General features: G+C 48.3%; 1 protein-coding gene across 2 annotated transcripts in view; it reads right to left on the reverse strand.

Annotated features, from left to right (window-relative positions):
* The window catches only part of PTPN4 (protein tyrosine phosphatase non-receptor type 4), a 2055941-nt gene that overhangs the window by 1189247 nt on the left and 846740 nt on the right, over positions 1-19954 (reverse strand). For both annotated transcript variants that reach the window (XM_069616750.1, XM_069616749.1), the window contains one exon: positions 3470-3538. In XM_069616750.1, the coding sequence (XP_069472851.1) occupies positions 3470-3538 (69 nt within the window). The remainder of the gene's footprint in view (positions 1-3469; positions 3539-19954) is intronic.

Consider the following 19954-nt stretch of genomic DNA (forward strand, 5'->3'; position numbering starts at 1 on the left):
GGATTTCTGGAGGAGTTTTTTTTCCTCCTGCCAAGAGTGAGACTCTTTTTCTCCCACTCGTGGACATGATTTATGGTATTCCTTTGACTGGTAATGTGTTTTATGGGCTATGGGGTCCTTTACTCCCTTGGGTCTCATGTGTTTTTCCTATGTGTGTTACACAGCACCCTCCGTGCAGTAACACAGGGGTGTCATAGTGACACCCCACCATAGACTTCATACCCTGAGACTGACTACTGTCCCCCAGGGCATGTAAAGTCACCATTGGCTTTACTAGTCCCAAATTATTAACAGGAACCAGTACAAACCATTATATTGTGAACGTACTGGTCGGGGCAATTCGATTGCCCCGGAGTCTGTTAGTCGAGGGGGCATGTCTCCGTCCCCCCTGATCGAGTTTTGGCTGGTGGCAGTGGAAACTACTTTTTATATTCGACCGCAAATATTTTCCTATGGGATTTTCCCATTGTTCGAGGCTACCCACTTTAATTATTTAATTCTCAGCCTCGAACATACCGCCGGTTTATTTAATTAATATTAATTCGCCGGTTGGTATTTTTTGCCAAGACTCGATTCTAAAATGGCGTTTGTGTTCTCTTCTGTGACTCCAACCCAAGTCGAGCCCTTTGTTCCACTTTTTGGCGGGCTTCTCCACAGAAGCCTCCAAAAGAGGTGCCACTCTGTCTGGGTACCACAGGGGGTGTGGAAGGGGGTTTAGGCACCCTGGACTTAGTTACCTTGGTAACTCAAGTCGCACTCTTGTGTGATTGGCCCAAGTGGTGAGCCGGACGGCTCACCACTTAGCATATTTGAGTGACAGCTAGGCCGAGTGAATGGGAGTTTTCTGCATAAAAGCAGGGCTTTGGGGACTGGAACGGCAGAAGTCGCCACAGGACCTGAGAATCCGACGAGGGAGAAGCTGAGCCGACCTACCACGACGACACCACCGGTGGAGCCCTGCAGAACCGACTTACCACTTCCCGACGACAGAGAAGATCTCCCGGCTGGAGAGGCTTCTTCCCCTGACTGGTGGGCACAACCAGTTTACCTTCCTTTCTTCGCACCCCAGCCCGGTTTGTGGTCGAACTGCCCGTGCCAAGCACCCCGGCGGCCAGATAGCCACTTACCACTGAACCGCGAATCACCGGACCGCTCCTTGTACCTGAGAAACTCTGCGGCTGGTTTCTTCCCTGGCAGTGCAACGGGCCCCTGTCTTCCTCCCCGACGAGATCCTCTCTTCCCACGGACGAAGCACCGACTTGCACCCGCTGCCAGCAACAACTGCCCCCGCTGGAGCGTTCTCACCACTTTAAGGTACCGTGTCCGCCAGGCCTCCCTGTCTAAAGATTGCTACAATGTAATAACAACCCCTTAACCTTCTGGACTGGGCTGGCCGCCTTGACCCTCTAACTGGTCCCTTTCTTTGGTCCAACTCCTTTTTGAACCTTTACAAGACTTTTGTGCACTGCAACCATGTGACCTTGGACACATTTCGTTTGGATCCTCTGAAAGTGGGTCCGGCCTCTTGAACTCTAACGTCACGGTTTAACTTTGCCTTCCTCTCTTGTTATGTTCTGATAAAAGTGTTGGGATCTGTTTCAACTTGTTCTCTGCTTTTCTCTCCCTTTTTAAAAACGAACTATTAGAGTGCCATCTACGTTAAGTGCTCACCGCTGTCTGAAAATAAGTGGGGCTTTACTTAAGACTTGTCTAATATTCTTTTAAGGGAGTGTATATCCTTTAGTGACCGTGTTTTTGAATTGCTTACTATTAGTGCCTGTGTTTTTCTAGATGTGGTTTTAAATAAATAATTATATCTCTTTTACATCAAGCCCTGGTCAGCGTTTACTTGTTCTACTGTGTTCTCTTGACCTATTGTGAATACTCTGTATACTGCCTAACTCTTCTTGAGGGAAGTCTGACTGCTCAGCCACAGCTACCAAGTGAATCTGTGTGGTACAGACTGCTACCAAGTGGGTTTACTGCCAAACACCTGCAGTCCTAAATCTTTTGCAGTGGTCCCAGAGGGAACTGCACAGGTTTCTGCCTAACAGGCTCCACAAAGACAGGTAGAAGAGGGAAGAGGTGTGATGGCATTTGTTACAAAGGGTAGGCAGTAACCCCAATTAACAAGTTGTAATGTCGATTTGTCTGGTATCTCCTGCCATACTTCTATGAAGCATTTTGTTCTGCCCCCCACAGGAGACTTGTCCTGCAATGGCAAGTGATTTAGAGAGGTTTGGAGGTCGAAGCCCGATTCCCCTGTTGTCTGTGTGTAGCTTCTACCTTTTGGTTGGAAATTGCAGTGTCTGAATCTTCTTCACAAACCAGTTGGCGAAGAAGAGGAGGTGGACAAGGTAAATCCCAAAGATCGAGATGTCTGCTTAGGCTCATTTTTGTAAGCTTTCATAAACCCTGGTGGCAAACAGATGTCACCTGTAAAATGGCATATCAAGGAGTTTTGATTGTACATCTTGGGGAAATGCAAGAATGACTTCGATCTACAGCAGTTGTACCCATTGTGTGACTGATACAATCAATAGTGTTTAGCCCCAACTCTAGCATATTTTCCGCCTTGAACGAGATGTCTATAAGAGTCTTAGGTGATTGGTGGCTGTTTTCGCGATTTCCCACAAGGGATGCGACTATATTGCTAGTGTGCAAGAGGCATTAGCTGTTCTCCACCCCAGGCTGCCTGCAGTAATAAGTTTCTTTCCCCAGGCAACCTGTTTTTTTTTGTGTGTCTCACAGTTGTTGTACGTGTAAGTTTAGATAGTTATTGAAGCAGTGCTGATATTTTGGAACTCGTTCCATTTTGTTGCAAACAAAGATGAATGCTCAATCCTGTTGTCAATGTTTGTGGCTTTCATGCTCATTTTACTTGAGACAAAACGCAAAGCCCTCTGTAGCACATCAAGACTTGCACCATCAGATCTCCACAAAGTGCCACAATACCTCCTCCATGAATGGCTGAGGGGGAGCGGAGAGTGATTCTCAACTTCAGCATTCAGCAACTGACACACGAAAGAAGTGCAAGAAACCTGTATGAAGTCTTACAAGCTGCATCTACTTTTCTCATACAGCATTTAATTGGACTGTTTATCTGTTTAGGATAGGAACTTTTTTGCCGAAATCACATATCGTGGCAGATAAAGGGTTTTCTGGCACACATGGTACATGTTCAACTTTGCAGTATTCACCAGAGCATCACAATTCCAGTCACTAACTATGATGTAGTTGCCATCAGAAAACCCACATAAACATGAAAAACTTGACTTGGAAATAAAAGTATACATTAAAAGAACTCATTAAAGGTGGTTACCTCACAGAAATAGCATATACGTGGCTACTCTAATGGGTTAGTAAGCAGCCATTACGATGCAGCACAAACCCAATTGAGTGAGAATCAGTTTTTCAGGAAACCAATTGAATAACTTTTGTTTAAAATGTTTAAAAATTAGACGGTTACCTGGCAAATACTCTGTGTTTGTTTGCTTTTTCTTTACCATACTGCACAGACTGGACTTCTGTTCTCCCACTGAAAGCAATAATGAGTGAACAGTGAATTGTTTCAGACTTGACAGTGGGCTATTGCCCTTCAGTTTAGATGATTCATCCAAAATTCATTTTTGCATAGAATGGACCAGATACCAGAATTCTGGGCTTCAATAAATATTCATGATACTATTTCTCCAGTTTGACTACAATGGGTAAGTATATATATTTTGAAATAAAAAACTAAAACAAACACAAATCAAAGGAAACAATTTGCTTACTTCTAAGAATAGTCAAAAGGCGCGACTTCTGTTCTACATTCACATGTGCCAAACAGTATATGCAGTGCCTAGTAGTGTCCTGTGTATTGGTTGGGCATGGAATAGTGTGTGTTGTAAAAACAAATGTAAATGTATAGTGGTGGAAACCATTGGAATGTTTAAAACAAAACTCTACATACTCAAACCATAATACTCAAAATCCCTTGCCTCAAGCTCATCTTCATATGGATTTCAAGCCGTGCTTCACTTATGCGTGAGTAGGTCTGGTGGATCACATATGATTCAATAACCAGAAAAACGAACAAGAATAGCTCTATTACACTGCATTATTGCATAACTCACATGGTGGCACTAGCAATCTGGCCAGCATCACATTTGACTGTGCATTTATTTTTTTAAATCGTGGAAAAAATATCAAGAAAGCTTGCATATCGACTTGGTAAGAAAAGGGTGAGTTTTCCACACCTCTTTATCCACGTCAATTACTATAAAGGGGTTTATCAAAAACAATTGTGGCTCCCCTCCAGATAAGATTTGGAACTGGTGTAATTGTACCCCCTGTCTCTGGAGTTTGGAATAAAGTTACCTTTTCTAAATCTTTATATTTAAATTATTTCTTTACAGAACACAACTGAATTTTAAATCAACATACTATAAAACATGGTAGACCAACTCAACCAAGGAGATAAGTCTACTAGCACCTAGAATAATAACCACTCGTGGGTCGAATAAAAATGTGCCCCTGCAGTTTCTTTTATTTGAATGAAGACTTCCTTGCAATATACGTGCAGCCTAAAGAAACCACTTCCTCACAGTTTCTTCAGTAGAAGGGTGGTGGGAGGGATGTGAGGGGTGGACTGTCTCCAGGTATTCTAGTTAACCTCTGAGGCCAGCATCAATCCTAAGATCGGTTTCCAATGTACACATATGACATGCATTACTCACCGTAATAGTATTTCTGATGATTGTATCTGCTTAGATTCACATGCTGTGCATATGGTCCGACATCAGGTGGTAACCACAGAGTATTGCATCTTGTCTTTTGGGGACCAAAAGGGGACGACGGCATAGGCGTGTCTGTAACACTATCCCTATCGTGACGTATAGTCCCTCCGATTGTATTTTATCTGCCATGAGGGAGCCCAAGGCTATTGTGAGAGAGTACATAAAGAGAGAAGGTAGTAAGACGTATATGTTTCTTCCACCCGAGCGGGGAGGCAGGGTGGGCGCATGTGAATCTAAGCAGATACAATCAACAGAAATGCTATTACGGTGAGTAATGCATGTCTTCTGATGCTTGTTAATCTGCTTAGAATCACATGCTGTGCATAGACTAGCGAGCAGTACCCGGAGTTGTAGGTGGGTTATGAGAAGGAACAGTAGTGAAAAGATGTCTTAATACTGCTTGTCCCACCTGAGAATCAGATCTAGGCAATAGTGTTTTGTAAAGGTGTGTACAGAACTCCAGGGTGCCGCTTTGCAAATGGACTCAAGGGGAACATTTGCAATGAATACTATGGAAGCCCCAGTTCCCCGAGTAGAGTGTGCTCTAGGCTTGAAGGGCAGTTCCCTCTTAGCAAGAGTATAACAGTGTGATGCATTTAACAATCCACCTTGAGATAGCTGATTTAGAGACAGGATCCCCTTTTGTACCAGCTGCCACTGAAACAAAAAACTGGTTCGTTTTTCTCAGTGGTTTCATACTTTCCAAGTAAAACATGACTGCCCTGCGCACATCTAGTGTTTGTAGGCTTCTTTCGGCCATGCTAGTGGGATTCTGGAAGAAAGTGGGTAGTTCAATTGATTGGTTCACATGGAACTTCCAGATGAATTTAGGCGCAAATCTGGGATGAGTGTGCAGAACCACCTTATCCGTATGGACTGTAATAAGAGGGTCTAGAACTGAAAGGGCCTGTAGTTCGATAACCCTTCTAATAGGAGTGATAACCACTAGGAAGGCCGTCTTGTAAGTAAGGTCTTTTAGACTTGCTTTATGCATTGGCTCAAAGGGAGACCCCATGAGTCTGGTTAAAACCACATTTAGATCCCATCCGGGAGATGGGTTAGAAATAGGAGGGTTAATTATTTTAACCCCTTCCATAAAAGCCTTAATAACAGGTATTTTCCACCACAACACTTTCTGTTGTGATGTAGCGTAGGTTGATAGAGCAGCTAGATGAACCTTCAGGGAATTAAAAACCAAACCTCAGTCTAACAAATTAGTTAGGTACAACTCAATGTGGGTAGCGAGCAGTCAATGGGATTGACGCCCTTGGTTTTACACCAGATGACAAAGCGATTCTACTTACTGGAATAGCAATAATGAGTGTTAGGTTTTCTAGCCTCCCTGAGTATGTCCATGAATCTTTGAAGGAGTTGAAGGTGTCCAAACTCTATGACCTCACGATCCAGCCCGCTAAATTCAGAGTTTGCGGGCATGGGTGTAGTGTCCCCCCTCTGTCCTGAGACAACATGTTGTACGGGCAGGGTAGTTTCACAGGGGGGGGAGGGGGTAGTGACATTTCCATCAGATGAGCGAACCAGGGTTAGGGGGCCCACATGGGGGCCACCAAGATCATGTTAGCTGGTTCCTGGTGCATCTTGTGCACTATCTTGTTGAGTAGGGGAGTCAGGAGGGGCAAGCGTAGACAAATTTCCCTGACCATGTTATCCAGAGTCCGTTCCCCTTGAAGCGGTTCTGGGGGTACCTGGAGGCGTAGTCTTGGCATTGGGCGTTCTCCTGAGTTACAAACAGGTCGATCTCTGGGAAGTCCCATTCTGCGGAGGCGTTGGAGACAATGTCTTCGTGCAGATGCCATTCGTATTCTACGGGCAGTGGGAAATCTCTGCTGAGCATGTCCGCTAAAAGAATGAGTTCTCCTGGAACGTGTTGTGACAGTAGGAACATCTTGTGTCTGAGAGCCCACATCCAAATGTTCTGTGACAGCTTGGATAGCCCTTAAGAGTGTGTGCCCCCTTGTTTGTCTAGGTAATACATGGCTGTGGTGCTGTCTGTCAGGACCAGGACTATCTTCCCCTGTAGCTGTGTCTGAAAGGCTTTCAGTGCTTTCAATCCCGCTAGCAGCTCTAACAGATTTAGATGGTTGGATGCTACTTGTGAGGACCACACTCCATGCAGTGTCTGCTGAAGCAGGCGAGTCCCCCACCACGTGAGAGATGCGTCTGTCGTGAGAGTGGCTTCTACTGCAGGAGTGGTGAAGGTCTTTCACTTCAAGAGGTTTTCCCTCGACCACCACTGCAGAGAGAGAACGTGGGCTGGCGAGACAACTACCAGATCTTCCCATTGTCCGCTGGCCTGACACCACTGGCTGTTGAGCCACTCTTGCATGGGAGGCATGCACAGCCGCGCGTGGGGAACTAAATAAATGCATGACCCCATCATACCTAGCAAGTGCATGGCCTTGCGGTACTGTCACTTCCCGACTGGCTTCATATTGAGGGATCTGAGAAAGCATGTTCTGAACCCTCTCATTGGAAGGGAAGACGAGGCCATCCTTTGTCCGAATCAGAGCCCCTAGAAATTGCTCGACTTGGCTGGGGTCTAAACTGGATTTCTTCTCATTGATGGAGAATCCCAGACTGAACAGGAGGTCTATTGTCTTCTGAGTATTCACTAATCATTTTTCGTAAGAGTCCCCTGTTATGAGCAAGTCCTTGAGGTAAGGGTAAACAGGAACGGATAGTCTGTGCAGGTGTGCTGCTGCTACTGCCAAGACCTTCGTAAACATCCTTGGCGCCGAGGCAATGTCGAAGGGGAGTACCTTGAATTGATAGTGCCGGTCTTCTATCATAAACCTTAGATATTTTCTGTGCGCTGGCAACATTGAAATATGAAAGTATGCATCTTTCATGTCCAATGTTGCCATGTAATCCCCCTGTTTCAACAGTGGGATTACTTCGCGCAGGGTTACCATACAAAACTTTGGAGGTTTGACAAATTAGTTCGCTGGGCGCAGGTCTAACACAGGGCGCATGGTGAGGTCCTTTTTGGGTAGAAGGAATTACACTGAATAAATACCCTTGTTTACTGGAAGAATAGGGACGGCTTCCATGGCGACCTTTCCCAGAAGTGGCTCTACTTCCTACATTAGGATTCGCAGATGGTCTGGCATCAGGCGTCATGCTCTGGGCGGTCTGAATTGTGGGGGTCGGACAAATTTCACACAGTACCCGTGGGCAACAGTTTTTAGAACCCACTGGTCTGATGTAATCCCCTCCCGTGCAGAAAGGAAAGATGTTTATTTGCCCCCTAACATGGGAGGGGACCTGGATCCATAGGTCATTTCTGACCAGAGGCTGTGGCTCACCTAGAGTTGGGGCCTCTGCCTTTGCCGTGCCACTCATCCATAGGTGGATAGTTGGCGGGGGTGCTGGATGGTTGTCCCGAGTTCCAGTTGTTTCCGTTATTGTACATGTTTTGTGCGGAACGGGATTGGCCTCGAAAGGAACGGCAGGACCCGCTTCCCTTTTGGGAGGAGGGTTTTTGTGTGATTTATTGAAGGGACTTAAGAGTCTTGTGCTCTTTTTTGGCAGTCTCTAGAGCATCGTCGACTGCTATACCAAAGAGATTCGACTCCTCGATAGGTTTGTTAATAAGAGCTGCTTGGGTCTCCGGCTTGAAGCCTGAGTTCCGGAGCCAAGCATGCCGTTTGAGCAGGGTTCCCTGAGCTAGGGATCTTCCTGCTGTCTCTGCAGTATCCAGAGTGTTTTTTAGTACATTTTGGTTGACCTGCCTGCCCTCGGCCACAATGGCGAGTTATTTGGTTCTTGCAGGTTCAAGTACCTCCTGGAGATCTTCTAGCATAAAGTTCCACTGTGCATCTGCAAGCAAAGTAGTGCTGTTTGCTATGCGCGTAGTAAAAGCAGCTGCCAAGGTAATTCGCTTACCCAAGGCATACAATCTTTTTGACTCCTTATCGGGAGGTGCCTCCCGGTAGCAAGGGGTACTCCCGCCCGTTTCCACTCTTGGATTTACTGCCCTAGTCTGGGCTGGTGTGACCAGGGAAGGAGCCAATCTCCTTTTGATAGAATTCAGGAGAGGTATGGCTTGGCTGGAGGCTTTTTTTTCTTTAGGAATATCCTCCACGAAATCTTGTTCAGGTAGGGCCTCATGGTTGGTGATTTTAAAATGATGCGCTGCCTTTCTTAAGATGGCATTGAATGTCATTTGATCATCCACTGGGGAAGCTTGGCGGGCCGGAGTGGAGGGGAATCCAAACATAGGACATCCGTGTCCTGGTTGTGAGTAGGGAGTGTCCATGGATCCGTCTCAACCTGGTGAGTGTCCTCCCAGCCTTCTGTGGGATCCGCCTGGTCATCCACAGTCCTCATAAATGTCCTGATAAGTGTCCATCTGGATCTCATCTTCTGGGTGGATAGAAGTGAACTGTTCTTGAGAAGGCCCAACATTTCTAGGAAATTTAGAAACAGGCACAAAGGGAGGGTCCTCCCGACATCTCTTGTGGGTAGGCTGCTCTGAAAGTGAAACAAACTTTTCCAAACGATCCATGCACCCTTCAAATTTTTATTTGGTCCATTTAGATGAACCAGAAGGGTCAAAAGGTGGAAAATTTTCATTTTCCTCCCTATGGCGCCGAAATTGGTTTCCCATAGAGCTAGCCAAAGGCTCCCGACTCTCCTCGTAATCTTCTTGAGCATCGGGGAGTTACGGCGCGTGTCTGCGGCCTTCTCCTTGTGCTTCGTTGCGTCTTTAGGCTTCAGTACTACTGCCGAAGCAATCCTAGCAATGCTTTCCGCAATGTTCGGTGAAGTGGGGCGTGCCGTATGACTAGGAGTCCTAGTGGTAGATTGTTCCCCTAGCGGGGCCTTGTAGGGCGTCGGAGCATCAGACCAGCACGCTTTGACAGCCGAATCTGGTTTGAAGAGAGCACCCTTATTTTGTGAAGGCCCAGTCGCAAGACGCTGCTGCGGATGCGGGGAGGGCTGTTGATCTTGAGGATCAGAGGATTCCGTCGAAACTTTCGGCGGTCCGGTCGGCATTTTCGCCCGTTTCAAGGGTACCGTCGAAACCGGGGCAGGGGTTGGGTGTTTATTGTGTTTGTAATTATGTACGCCCTTGTCACAGGATTTTTTCCCCATAGCGTGACTCGCGTCAGGCCTAGCGGGGGTTGGGGAAGGGCGTGGCGGACCTAGAGGTGTCCGTCGTGAGGTCGATGGCATCCGACACAGATGTCTGGTCATCACTAGTGCCCCCCGTCACTTTCAGCGGGTGCGGTGGTGGGGGGGAACAAGATCCAGCCCTCGACATGCCGTAGGCGGCCCACCGCTTGGTGCTCCTTAACTGTTTTAGGTCGAAGGAGACTACAGGCGCGCACCACGCTTCGTCGTGGTCAAGGGGTAGACAATTATTACACTTATCGTGCTCGTCCTTCCAAGGGTACCTGACCCTGCAAGAGGGGCAAAACCTAAATGGTGTCCTTTCCATAGCGAAAGGTAATAAAGACGATGACCAGACTTAGAGGGCAAAGAGTTGGAAACAGGAGAGACATAGCTAAAAGATATGACCCCCCAACCCCACTCTCCCTACTATGTAGGCCAGCCAGAGAGCCCTGCCACGTGGATGTCTCCGCCGCCGGAGTTTAGGCATTGAAAGTCCCCTGTTGTCTCCGGCGTAGGACAGGAAGCACTGTCAAAGTTACTATTAGGGGATAATCGACAAAGTCGATAAACAAGGTATAACAAAGTCTCTTATGAAAGAGCTCTGCAATAAGGCGACCAGTTATCTGGGCAGAAAAAAACAATCTGAGGACCTCGGCGCGTGAGGGATTTTGGGTACACTACACGTCACGATAGGGATAGTGTTACAGACACGCCTATGCCGACGTCCCCTTTCGGTCCCCGAAAGACAAGACGCAATACTTTGCAGTTACCACTGGATGTCGGACCATATGCACAGCATGTGATTCTAAACAGATTAACAAGCATCAGAAAAGTGAGCTTATCTGTCGAGGATGAGTTTAAGGAATTTATAAAAGATACATAATCCTTCGGGATACAGTCCCCCAAAGGCAACTCGAGACCCACAGAGAACCTTGCTATGGGAAACACAGTGTCGCAAGTGTACATAACGGTGGTGCTCTGTCTCATCTAACAAATCTCGTTTTGCATTATTCGAAAGGGAATTTAGCAAGTCCATTACACACCTGACCCAACGTAAAGGGTCCCGGAGTATCCAAGCTTCAAACATGCATTCATGCCCGAATTGTTTTGGTATAAGGACTTTAGGGCTGCGAGTTTACGCTCCATGTGTTAATGTCTGGGTTTTGTTTTGCAGGATTCTGGAAAGTATAAAGAGTTTTTAACTGAACAAAATTGTTCCAACGATCTATTGTAACGACCATCAACTGGCAGGATTATTGCTCTTTTTATATTAGCATGTGATGCAATGTATTTTTAAAATATTTGTGATGTTTTATCAATTATAGAAAGTAATGCATTTTATTATGATTTTGCACGATTTTATGGCCTCGAGCTGAAAGAAAAGCAATTCCAATTTCTTTGCATTCCCGGTGAGATACTTGGATTATTCATGATAGCTTTGAGAAGGTTTAATCCTAAAGGATAATTATGTGAGGGCAGCCTTTATCCCAATGGGCTGCAATACTCCTGGTAAGGGGCAATAAGGAATCACCATCTTGCATGACCTCACTCACAACAAATGACATGTTAGAAGTTGAATTGTAGTGGAACACTGCTCTATATCCTGCCATTCCTTCATGCCAAGCGCGAGCCACCAGTCCATAATAGGCCAAATCTGTTCAGCAATAAGGTAACACTTAATACAACAGACACCCACAATTGAAGCAGGGAGCAAGATCTTGCATGGAATTCTAGGGAGTCTATTACCCCAAATGTAAGAGAAAATGTTCCACTGGCGACTATTACCAAGGCTGGAATTGCAATGACAAGTGACTGAAATACATAGTGTAATCTATAGAGAACTGTCATTTTAATTCAAACCATGCCACCTAGCCACAAGATATTGGCTTTATCGAAAGAACCATAGGAGATTGTAAGGAACAAGTTACTTCCCTGTAACTGTTGTTCTCCAGCATGGGTCTGGCATGGATTCACATGCTCATGAATATTCCCAGTCGTCAGGCTGGGATTCCTCGGTAAAGAAAAAACCAGTATCAGTTTCGTTTCTGATCTGTCTTTCGTAGTAATAACCAATCACTGGTCTCTGCGTCATACTGACCACAGCCAATGACTGCCCTCTACCTAAGCACCGCCTCTGGCAGTCATCTTCAGATTTGGAAGCACGTGAAGTGGCAGTATGACCAAGTGAAGAGCCGCAGAGGGGTAGGCGGGAGGGTTCGCATGTGAATCCATGCCAGACCCATGCTGGAGAACAACAGTTACAGGTAAGTAACTTGTTCCTTCTCCAGCATGGGGTCTGGCATGGATTCACATGCTCATGAATAAAGAATACATAGCAGTACACACATGCACAACCACGGGAGGTGGCAAAGGCTCAACATTAAGCATTGCATCAAACTCAACATTAAGCATCTTACCTCCTCACCAGGCTCACCTCAGGCGAACAGGTTGCGCAGCACTGCTTGGCCGACCCTGGACTCCTCCCTGGAATCCCGATCGACGCAGTAGAACTTCGTGATGGTGTGCGTCGACCTCCACGTAGCAGCCCTGCATATGTCCAGCAGGGGCACACCAGAAAGGAACGCCGTGGTAGCTGCGATCGCTCTGGTGGAATGGGCTCTCGGACGGCCGGGCAGCGGTCGGTTTGCCAACCGATGACAGTACATGATACAGCCGGAGAGCCATCTGGAAATGGAAGCCTTCGAGAGAGCCTTCCCCTGATTGACAGATCCAAAGTTCACAAAGAGTTGTGACGTCTTCCGAAAACACTTCGTGCGGTCCACGTAGAACTTCAGCGCTCTAGCCACATCCAGCGAGTGCAAAGTCCTCTCAGCCGGCGACGAAGGCGACGGGAAGAACACAGGCAACACCAAGGGTTCGTTGAGATGGAAGTCCGACGGTACCTTGGGCATGAAGGAGGGGTGCGTCCTGAGCACTACCCTCGTGTCGTGAAAAGTCAAGTACGGGGCCTTGCAGGAAAGGGCCTGGATCTCTCCCACCCGTCGTGCGGAGGCGATGGCCACAAGAAACACTGTTTTCCACGACAGAAACTTCAACGGGGCCGAGTGCAGAGGCTCGAACGGAGGTCCCATGAGCTTGGTCAGCACCACGTTGAGCTCCCACGCCGGGGCCGGAGCCTTCACCGGCGAGAACGATCTGAACAGTCCCTTCATGAACTCTTTCACCAGACGATGAGACCACAAGGACGTCCGTCCCGTGGTTCTGGTGTATCGGGAGATCGCAGCAAGATGAATCTTGATGGACGCGTGTGCCAGTCCAGCTTTGGCCAGCGTCAGCAGGTACGGCAGAACTTGGGGAGCCGTAATCCGTAGAGGGTTAATCTTCTGTGCGTGGCACCAGACAGAGAACCTCTTCCATTTGTGTCCGTAGCATTTAAGAGTCGAGGACGCCCTGGCCTTTGCAAGAACCTCTCTGCAGTCGGCCGGTATGTCGTATCCTCCAAACTCTAGCGCTGCAGGAGCCAGGCCTGCAAGTTCAGCGATTTCGGGTCGTGGTGGAGGATGGCGCCTCCTTCCCTGGAGAGCAGATCCGCGTCCACCGGCAGCTTGATTGGCGGGGACGCTGACAAGTCCAGAAGGTCCGGGAACCATATCTGCCTCGGCCACGCAGGTGCGACGAGGATCATCCTGCACCGTGACCTCTTGAGCTGGTTGACGAGCCGGATTAGCAATGGCAAAGGAGGTCCCTCCCAGGGGAACGAGAAAGCATCGCCCATGCTCCTCGCCTGGGGAAACCTGCTGGCGAACCTCCGGCACTTGGAGTTCGTCGCCGTCGCGAACAGGTCGATCTGGGGTGTGCCCCACCGTCAGAAGAGGCGATCCACTAGATCCTGCCGTAGTTCCCACTCGTGGCACGAGCGCAGCTCTCTGCTGAGTGAGTCGGTGATGGTGTTTTTTATCCCTGCCAGATGAAACGGCACCAGAAACATCCCTTGGGCGACTGCCCAATGCCACAGGTCCTGCGCCTCCTTGGACAGTGCTGGGGACCTGGTTCCGCCCTGTTTTCTGATGTAAAACATGGTGGTGGTGTTGTCGGTGAAGATCCTCACCACCTTGCCCTTGAGGGACGGAAGGAAGGACCTGAGGGCCCAAAACACTGCACGGAGCTCCAGGACGTTGATATGTAAGGATTTCTCCGTCGGGAGCCAAAGGCCCCTTGCGTGCAGATTTTCGGTGTGCGCTCCCCACCCTTCCAGGGAGGCATCCGTGGTCACTGTCTCCTGGTGGGCTGGGGTCTGGAAGTCCATGCCCCACCACCGGATCGCTCGTCGGAAACTCTCGTCGAGTGTGACCCTTTCCTCGAAGTTGCCCGTCGTTTGGATCCAGCGCGCGTCCAGGAACTCCTGCAACGGGCGCATCCGGAGCCTGCACATGGGAATGAGGTAGATGCAGGAAGACATCATTCCGAGGAGGGACTTGATGGACCTCACCTTGGCCGCGTCGGCCACCAACATCCGCTGCACCTTGCCCAGGATGGTCCTGGTCCTCTCCTCCGACGGGGAGGCCCGAAGGGACACTGTGTTGAGCCTCGCTCCCAGAAACAGAGTGTCTTGCGCGGGTACCAGGTGGGATTTGGCGTAGTTCACGGAGAATCCCAGGTCCGTGAGAAGTTGGACGGTCCTTGCCGTGTGGACCACGGCAAGCTCCCTTTTCTTGGCTCGGATGAGCCAGTCGTCCAGGTAGGGGTAGACGTGGATCCCTTCGCGGCGCAGCTGAGCCGCCACCGGTGCGAGGCACTTGGTGAACACCCTGGGTGCCGACCGTAGACCGAAGGGGAGGGCTTTGAACTGGTAATGCCGCCCTTGGACCACAAACCTGAGGAATTTTCGGTGCCCCTTCAAGATGGGAATATGGAAGTAGGCATCCTCCAAATCCAACGACGACAGGAAGTCTCCTTCCTCCAGCTGACCCAGGACGTGCTGGAGGGTGACCATCCGGAACTTTTGCGCCTTGATGAACTTGTTCAGACGTCGCAGGTCCAGGATGGGGCGCCATCCCCCCGTCTTCTTCTTCACGAGGAAGTATCTCGAGTAGACTCCGGAGCCCCGAAGCCTCTTTGGGACGAGTTCGATGGCGCCCTTCTTGAGCATCGCCTTCACCTCCAGGAGAAGTTGAGGGACGTGAAGTTCTTTCCTGGCCACGGGGGGGACGCGCGGACACTTTCTTTGAAACTCGAGCGCGTGGCCCCGGGCCAAGGCGTCCAGCACCCAACGGTCGGTGGAGATGGACTCCCACACGCTGACGAAGCTCGCCAGCCGGCCTCCCACCGGGGTGCTTCGGTGGGGGCCTGACCCCCAGGCCGGTTCAATCCTGCTTCGACAAGGCTTTAGCGCCTTGTCCTTGGCGACGACGGCGGGGTCCGCCAGGCTTGCCTCGTCCTCTGTAGGCCTCCTGAGATGACGAGCGGGCCGCTTGACGGTAGGAGGAGAAACCGCCGCCGGAACCTTTGGAGGCGCCCTTGCCTCCGCTGCTCCGAAAGGGCGTCCGTCGTCGTTGCAGAACTCCAAGGGCCCGGGCCGTCTCGGTGTCCGCTTTAATGGCCTGAAGGGAATCGTCCACCGTTTTCCCAAACAGGTTGTTCCCATCGAAGGGCATGTCCAGGACTCTGGTCTGAACGTCTTGACGGAAGTCCGTAGCCTTGAGCCATCCACGCCGCCTAAGGCAAACGCCGTTGCCCAACTGGCGGAACCCAGTGTCGGCGATGTCCGTCGCAACGGTAATGGCGTGGTCCGAAGCCACCTCACCTTCCTGCAGGATCTCCAGGGTCTCTGCCCTCTTGTCGTCCGGCAAGAAGTCCAGCAGAGGAGCCAGTTTGTACCAGAGCTCCCTGTCGTATCGGGCCACGATAGCCAAGGCGTTGGCAGCTTTAATCATCGTCGCTGCAGACGAGATGACTCTGCGTCCCATAGCGTCCAATTTCTTTCCCTCGCCGTCCGGTGGGGAAGTCGATGTGGAGGCCGCACCCCCCCGCTTTTTTCCTGGCCGCCGCGGAGACGACGGAGTCCGGGGTAGGCTGCGCCCGGAGGCACAGGGGGGCCGTGTCCGGGAACCGGTACTTTTTCTCGTACCGGCCTCTTCTAGCTGGCGTCATGGTCCGCTCCGACATGTTGCCGCAAAACGCACAGTTCTTCTCCACGTGCGTCTTGTCCTCATGTAGGCAGTAAAGACAAAAAGAGTGTTCGTCCTCCTTGAAGACGTTCTGCAGCTGACCCTGAACAGCTTTCCGGGCGTCGAGCTTCCCTTCTCCTGGGCCATGGCCGGGCCTGAGAAACTTCTGGAGTCCTCCAAAAGCGTAGCTCGACGAAATCTTCACCCTTGAGGGGCGCATACGAATCCGAAACGGGTCCCCGTTGATCGGATGGAGAGTCGGTGGAGCTTGAGGCTTTTTTGACCGAAAAAAACGAAGTTTTGAGAAAAAACGTGAAAAAATAGCACTAACGCTCGAGAGCAATAGCACGAGGATCCCAACACATGAACGTGCGGTAAAAATCTGAAGATGGCTGCCAGAGGCGGTGCTTAGGTAGAGGGCAGTCATTGGCTGTGGTCAGTATGACGCAGAGACCAGTGATTGGTTATTACTACGAAAGACAGATCAGAAACGAAACTGATACTGGTTTTTTCTTTACCGAGGATTCCCAGCCTGACGACGGGGAATATTCATGAGCATGTGAATCCATGCCAGACCCCATGCTGGAGAAGATTACCTCTCAGATACATTAGTCATTGTGTTATACTTCTGAATGGATAGACCCCTCACCGATAAAGAAACCTGCTTGCATGGGTTTAGCTATGTTCAAGTCAGGGATGCCATTTAGGGGTTGTACTTGCAACCCCTGAGGTCTCCCTTGCTACCTCTAAAAAATAAATAAAAACAACTTTTCAATTTTACAAATTGAAGCTCCTAGGCTGTGGCCAATGCCATGTTCTCTTTGTTCCTAGAGTAATTTGCCAAGATAAACTTGAGCTTCTGCCTCAGTTGGTAAATTGAATCAGGCACTCTACACTTGTAATTCGGCTGTTATGAGATGGGGAACTAGGGGTAACAGACAGAGCCATTTGCTGTAATTAAGAGTGTTTTTTAAGGGTGTGTAATGGTCCCATATATTCATCTTATTTATTAACAACCTAGCCAAATCAATATTGGTGACTCGGACATGTGCCGTTCATTAATAATATTCTTTTATTTGCAGATTATGCTGTTTTGCTATCCACTACACCGCAAGGTTTGACATTTTCTGATTCGCCAATGCAGTAATTACATTGATTATGAATGCCTATTAAACAAAAACGATGACCAGTCACAAAATAAAAAAAAACTGCTGAAAATGTTGATTATGATGATTATCTTGGTGAACCGGTTTAACAACAAAAGGGACTGGAAATCGCAGTTACAAAATAGCAATTTGGTTCTGAATAGACACGCATTACTAAGTTTAAAAAATAAACAAAAAGAAAGGGGATACTGCACATCAATTCTACCCTAGGGTTGTATAGAGCACAAACTCAAGCAGCAGTACTGTATGCAGCTGAGTTTTGGGGATTTTTGTGAAATGGCGAAAATGAAAGTCTGTGAAAACATGTTTTTTTTAATGGTTACTGGGGTACCTATTGGTACTCTTGGAACAGCATTGCGAATGGAATTAGGTCAGATTGGTATGGGCTGAAATCTTATTATAGGCTAAGCTATGGACAAGCACTGAATTGAATGATTACAGGGCTGCTTTGTTGGAGGTTTTAAAAAGTAACCACTCCAAACCATGGGCATGGTTTAATCATGTTAAGAATGTGTTATGCAACATGGCTCTGCTCCTTTTGGACTAACCCAGAATGCTAAATCACCACAGATATTACAAAGATAAAGGATTTTTTTACTGGGACTGGGCTCCATATATAAGAATCAAAATCGATATAGGCCTTGAGCAGTATTTCTCCTGGATTACATCTTTGGGAGCAAGGAACATGTTAAACTGCGTTTAGGCATTCTTTTGTCAAACTTGTATACCAGGAATCAAGAAATTTAGAGTTGATAAATGTGTAAGGCAGAAATGGAGGATGATTATAATTTCCTATTTTTCTATCTGGTCCTTACTCGTCTTAAACAGAGATGGTTAGTTCCAGTGTTGAAAGCAAACAATGTTGAGACCATAATGGGGGCGTTTGTAAAATTCTTAAATGTGCATCAAGAGTATTTGCCGTTACAGGTTATCTGACTAGTGTAAGGAACTCATGGTGGCAACAGTAAAGACAGACACAAGTGATCACAGTTAAAGGGCATGTATTGAACTTTATAATGAGTGAGTTAAACCCCTAATCTAAACCTAAATCTAAGATGGTAGCAAGCAACGACCATCAAATATTAAGGCAGTCCTAGTGGCGTCTTGTCAAATATAAAGGGCCTATACTAAAAAAAAAAAGAAATTATCACCAATCCTACTAAATTACAAAAAGAGTGTGGGAATAATGTTCACCAGAAAATAAAGAAGTGTTTTCAAAATGACAGTCAGGATGGTAAGGCTAGGTCTCCCTTCCCTACGTTTGAGGCACGGGACAAGGCGGGACTCTCGAGCACAGCACACTCTTTGGCATAGTCAGCACGAGGTTCACAGTTCTGTTCAACAATATCAAAAACCTTCTTAGGCAAGTCTCTTTTCTTCAAAAGTCTCTTGCCTCAGAAGGCCTGTGGTGCTTCACAATGGCAAACAAACAAAAGGTTTCTTTGGTACTCTTGTACCTTGGCCGATTGTTATTCGACCCTGGGATCTCCCTCTGCAGGGCTTGGATCCTTCTTGTACAAATGGGCCTCCCTCCGTCGGGTTCATTATGGCCCCATTCTTGTATACAGTTTTTGTATTCCTAATACAGTTCATGTATAGCTCAGTTTTATCAGAAATCGGGGTATCCTTCTCTTTAGCTTTCTTTCGGCATACCTCTGTCGGGTTCACACTTGCCAATTATCACAATTCACAATCGTTGTGGAAAGCAAGGTTACCTTCACCTAGTTTTCCTGTGGCAACAGGTCAGAGACTTTTGATTGTATAAGGGATTTGGTATAACCCTCATAGGACCACTCGGACGCCTCATGCCACCCTTTCCAAGGGCCTTCTGGTTGCTGTAGTTTTCAAACAAAACAGGTCCTTGTCAGAGCCTTTCGAATGAGCGCCCATGCGGCGCCGGACCCCTCTGCACCTGTACCCTCTACTGAGCCTTCTTTAAAGTTCAAACATACACACAACTTCTTCGTTCTTGCGTTCAGAATGTTGCTACTCGCAACCTTGGGTTAGACACATTTCAGTTTGATATCAGCTTCCTCTGACTCACCGGCTGTGCTGAACCTATTGGCTTCTTTGTTCTCTGGAGTCAAGGACAGTACCACGGTAGCCAGCTTGCCTCTCCACCTGCGTTATCAAAGCGGGAGGCCCCTGTGTACCATTGATCTCTTTTGCTCCGCACGCCAGATGTAACTCCGGGTCTTATGATTTCCCTTCTGGAGGCTTTGCGGGTCTGAGTTGGAAAGGGCAATTCCCCCTTTGTTCTCCTTCCAGGTCTCACCGCTTTTATTCTCCCTTTGTACTGCCGGTTTGGTGTAGCTGTCTCCCTGTGTTTTCGGCCTTGCATGAAGTGTGCTTTCGTGATCCATCTTTTATCCCTGTGGGGAAGGTAAAGGGCCATCAGGTGTGCGTGATTATTGTCAATTGCCTGACCCATGCATTGGGCACGTCTGGTAAACAGCTCTGGTGACAGTCCGCTGTCTGTTACAGTGTAAGAAAGTGTTTGTGCAGGACAAAAGGAGGTAGAGCTTCTAAATACCCAACAGGGAAGGATGGTGTTAAGGTGTTATAGGGAAGGGGATACCACATCTAAACCCTTGGTGTTCCACTTCCACTCCCCGAAGACCACTCGCCCCGGTGATCCTCCCACCACTGGTCCACCCCCAGGAACTGGATCCAATAGTGATGGCCGTGTCTTGACCACCAGGATGACAGATCTCTGGGGACTAGCAGGTCAGACATCTTCAGG

This window comes from Ambystoma mexicanum, chromosome 9, assembly GCF_040938575.1.
Source record: "Ambystoma mexicanum isolate Mex_15411 chromosome 9, UKY_AmexF1_1, whole genome shotgun sequence".
Lineage (NCBI taxonomy): Eukaryota > Metazoa > Chordata > Amphibia > Caudata > Ambystomatidae > Ambystoma > Ambystoma mexicanum.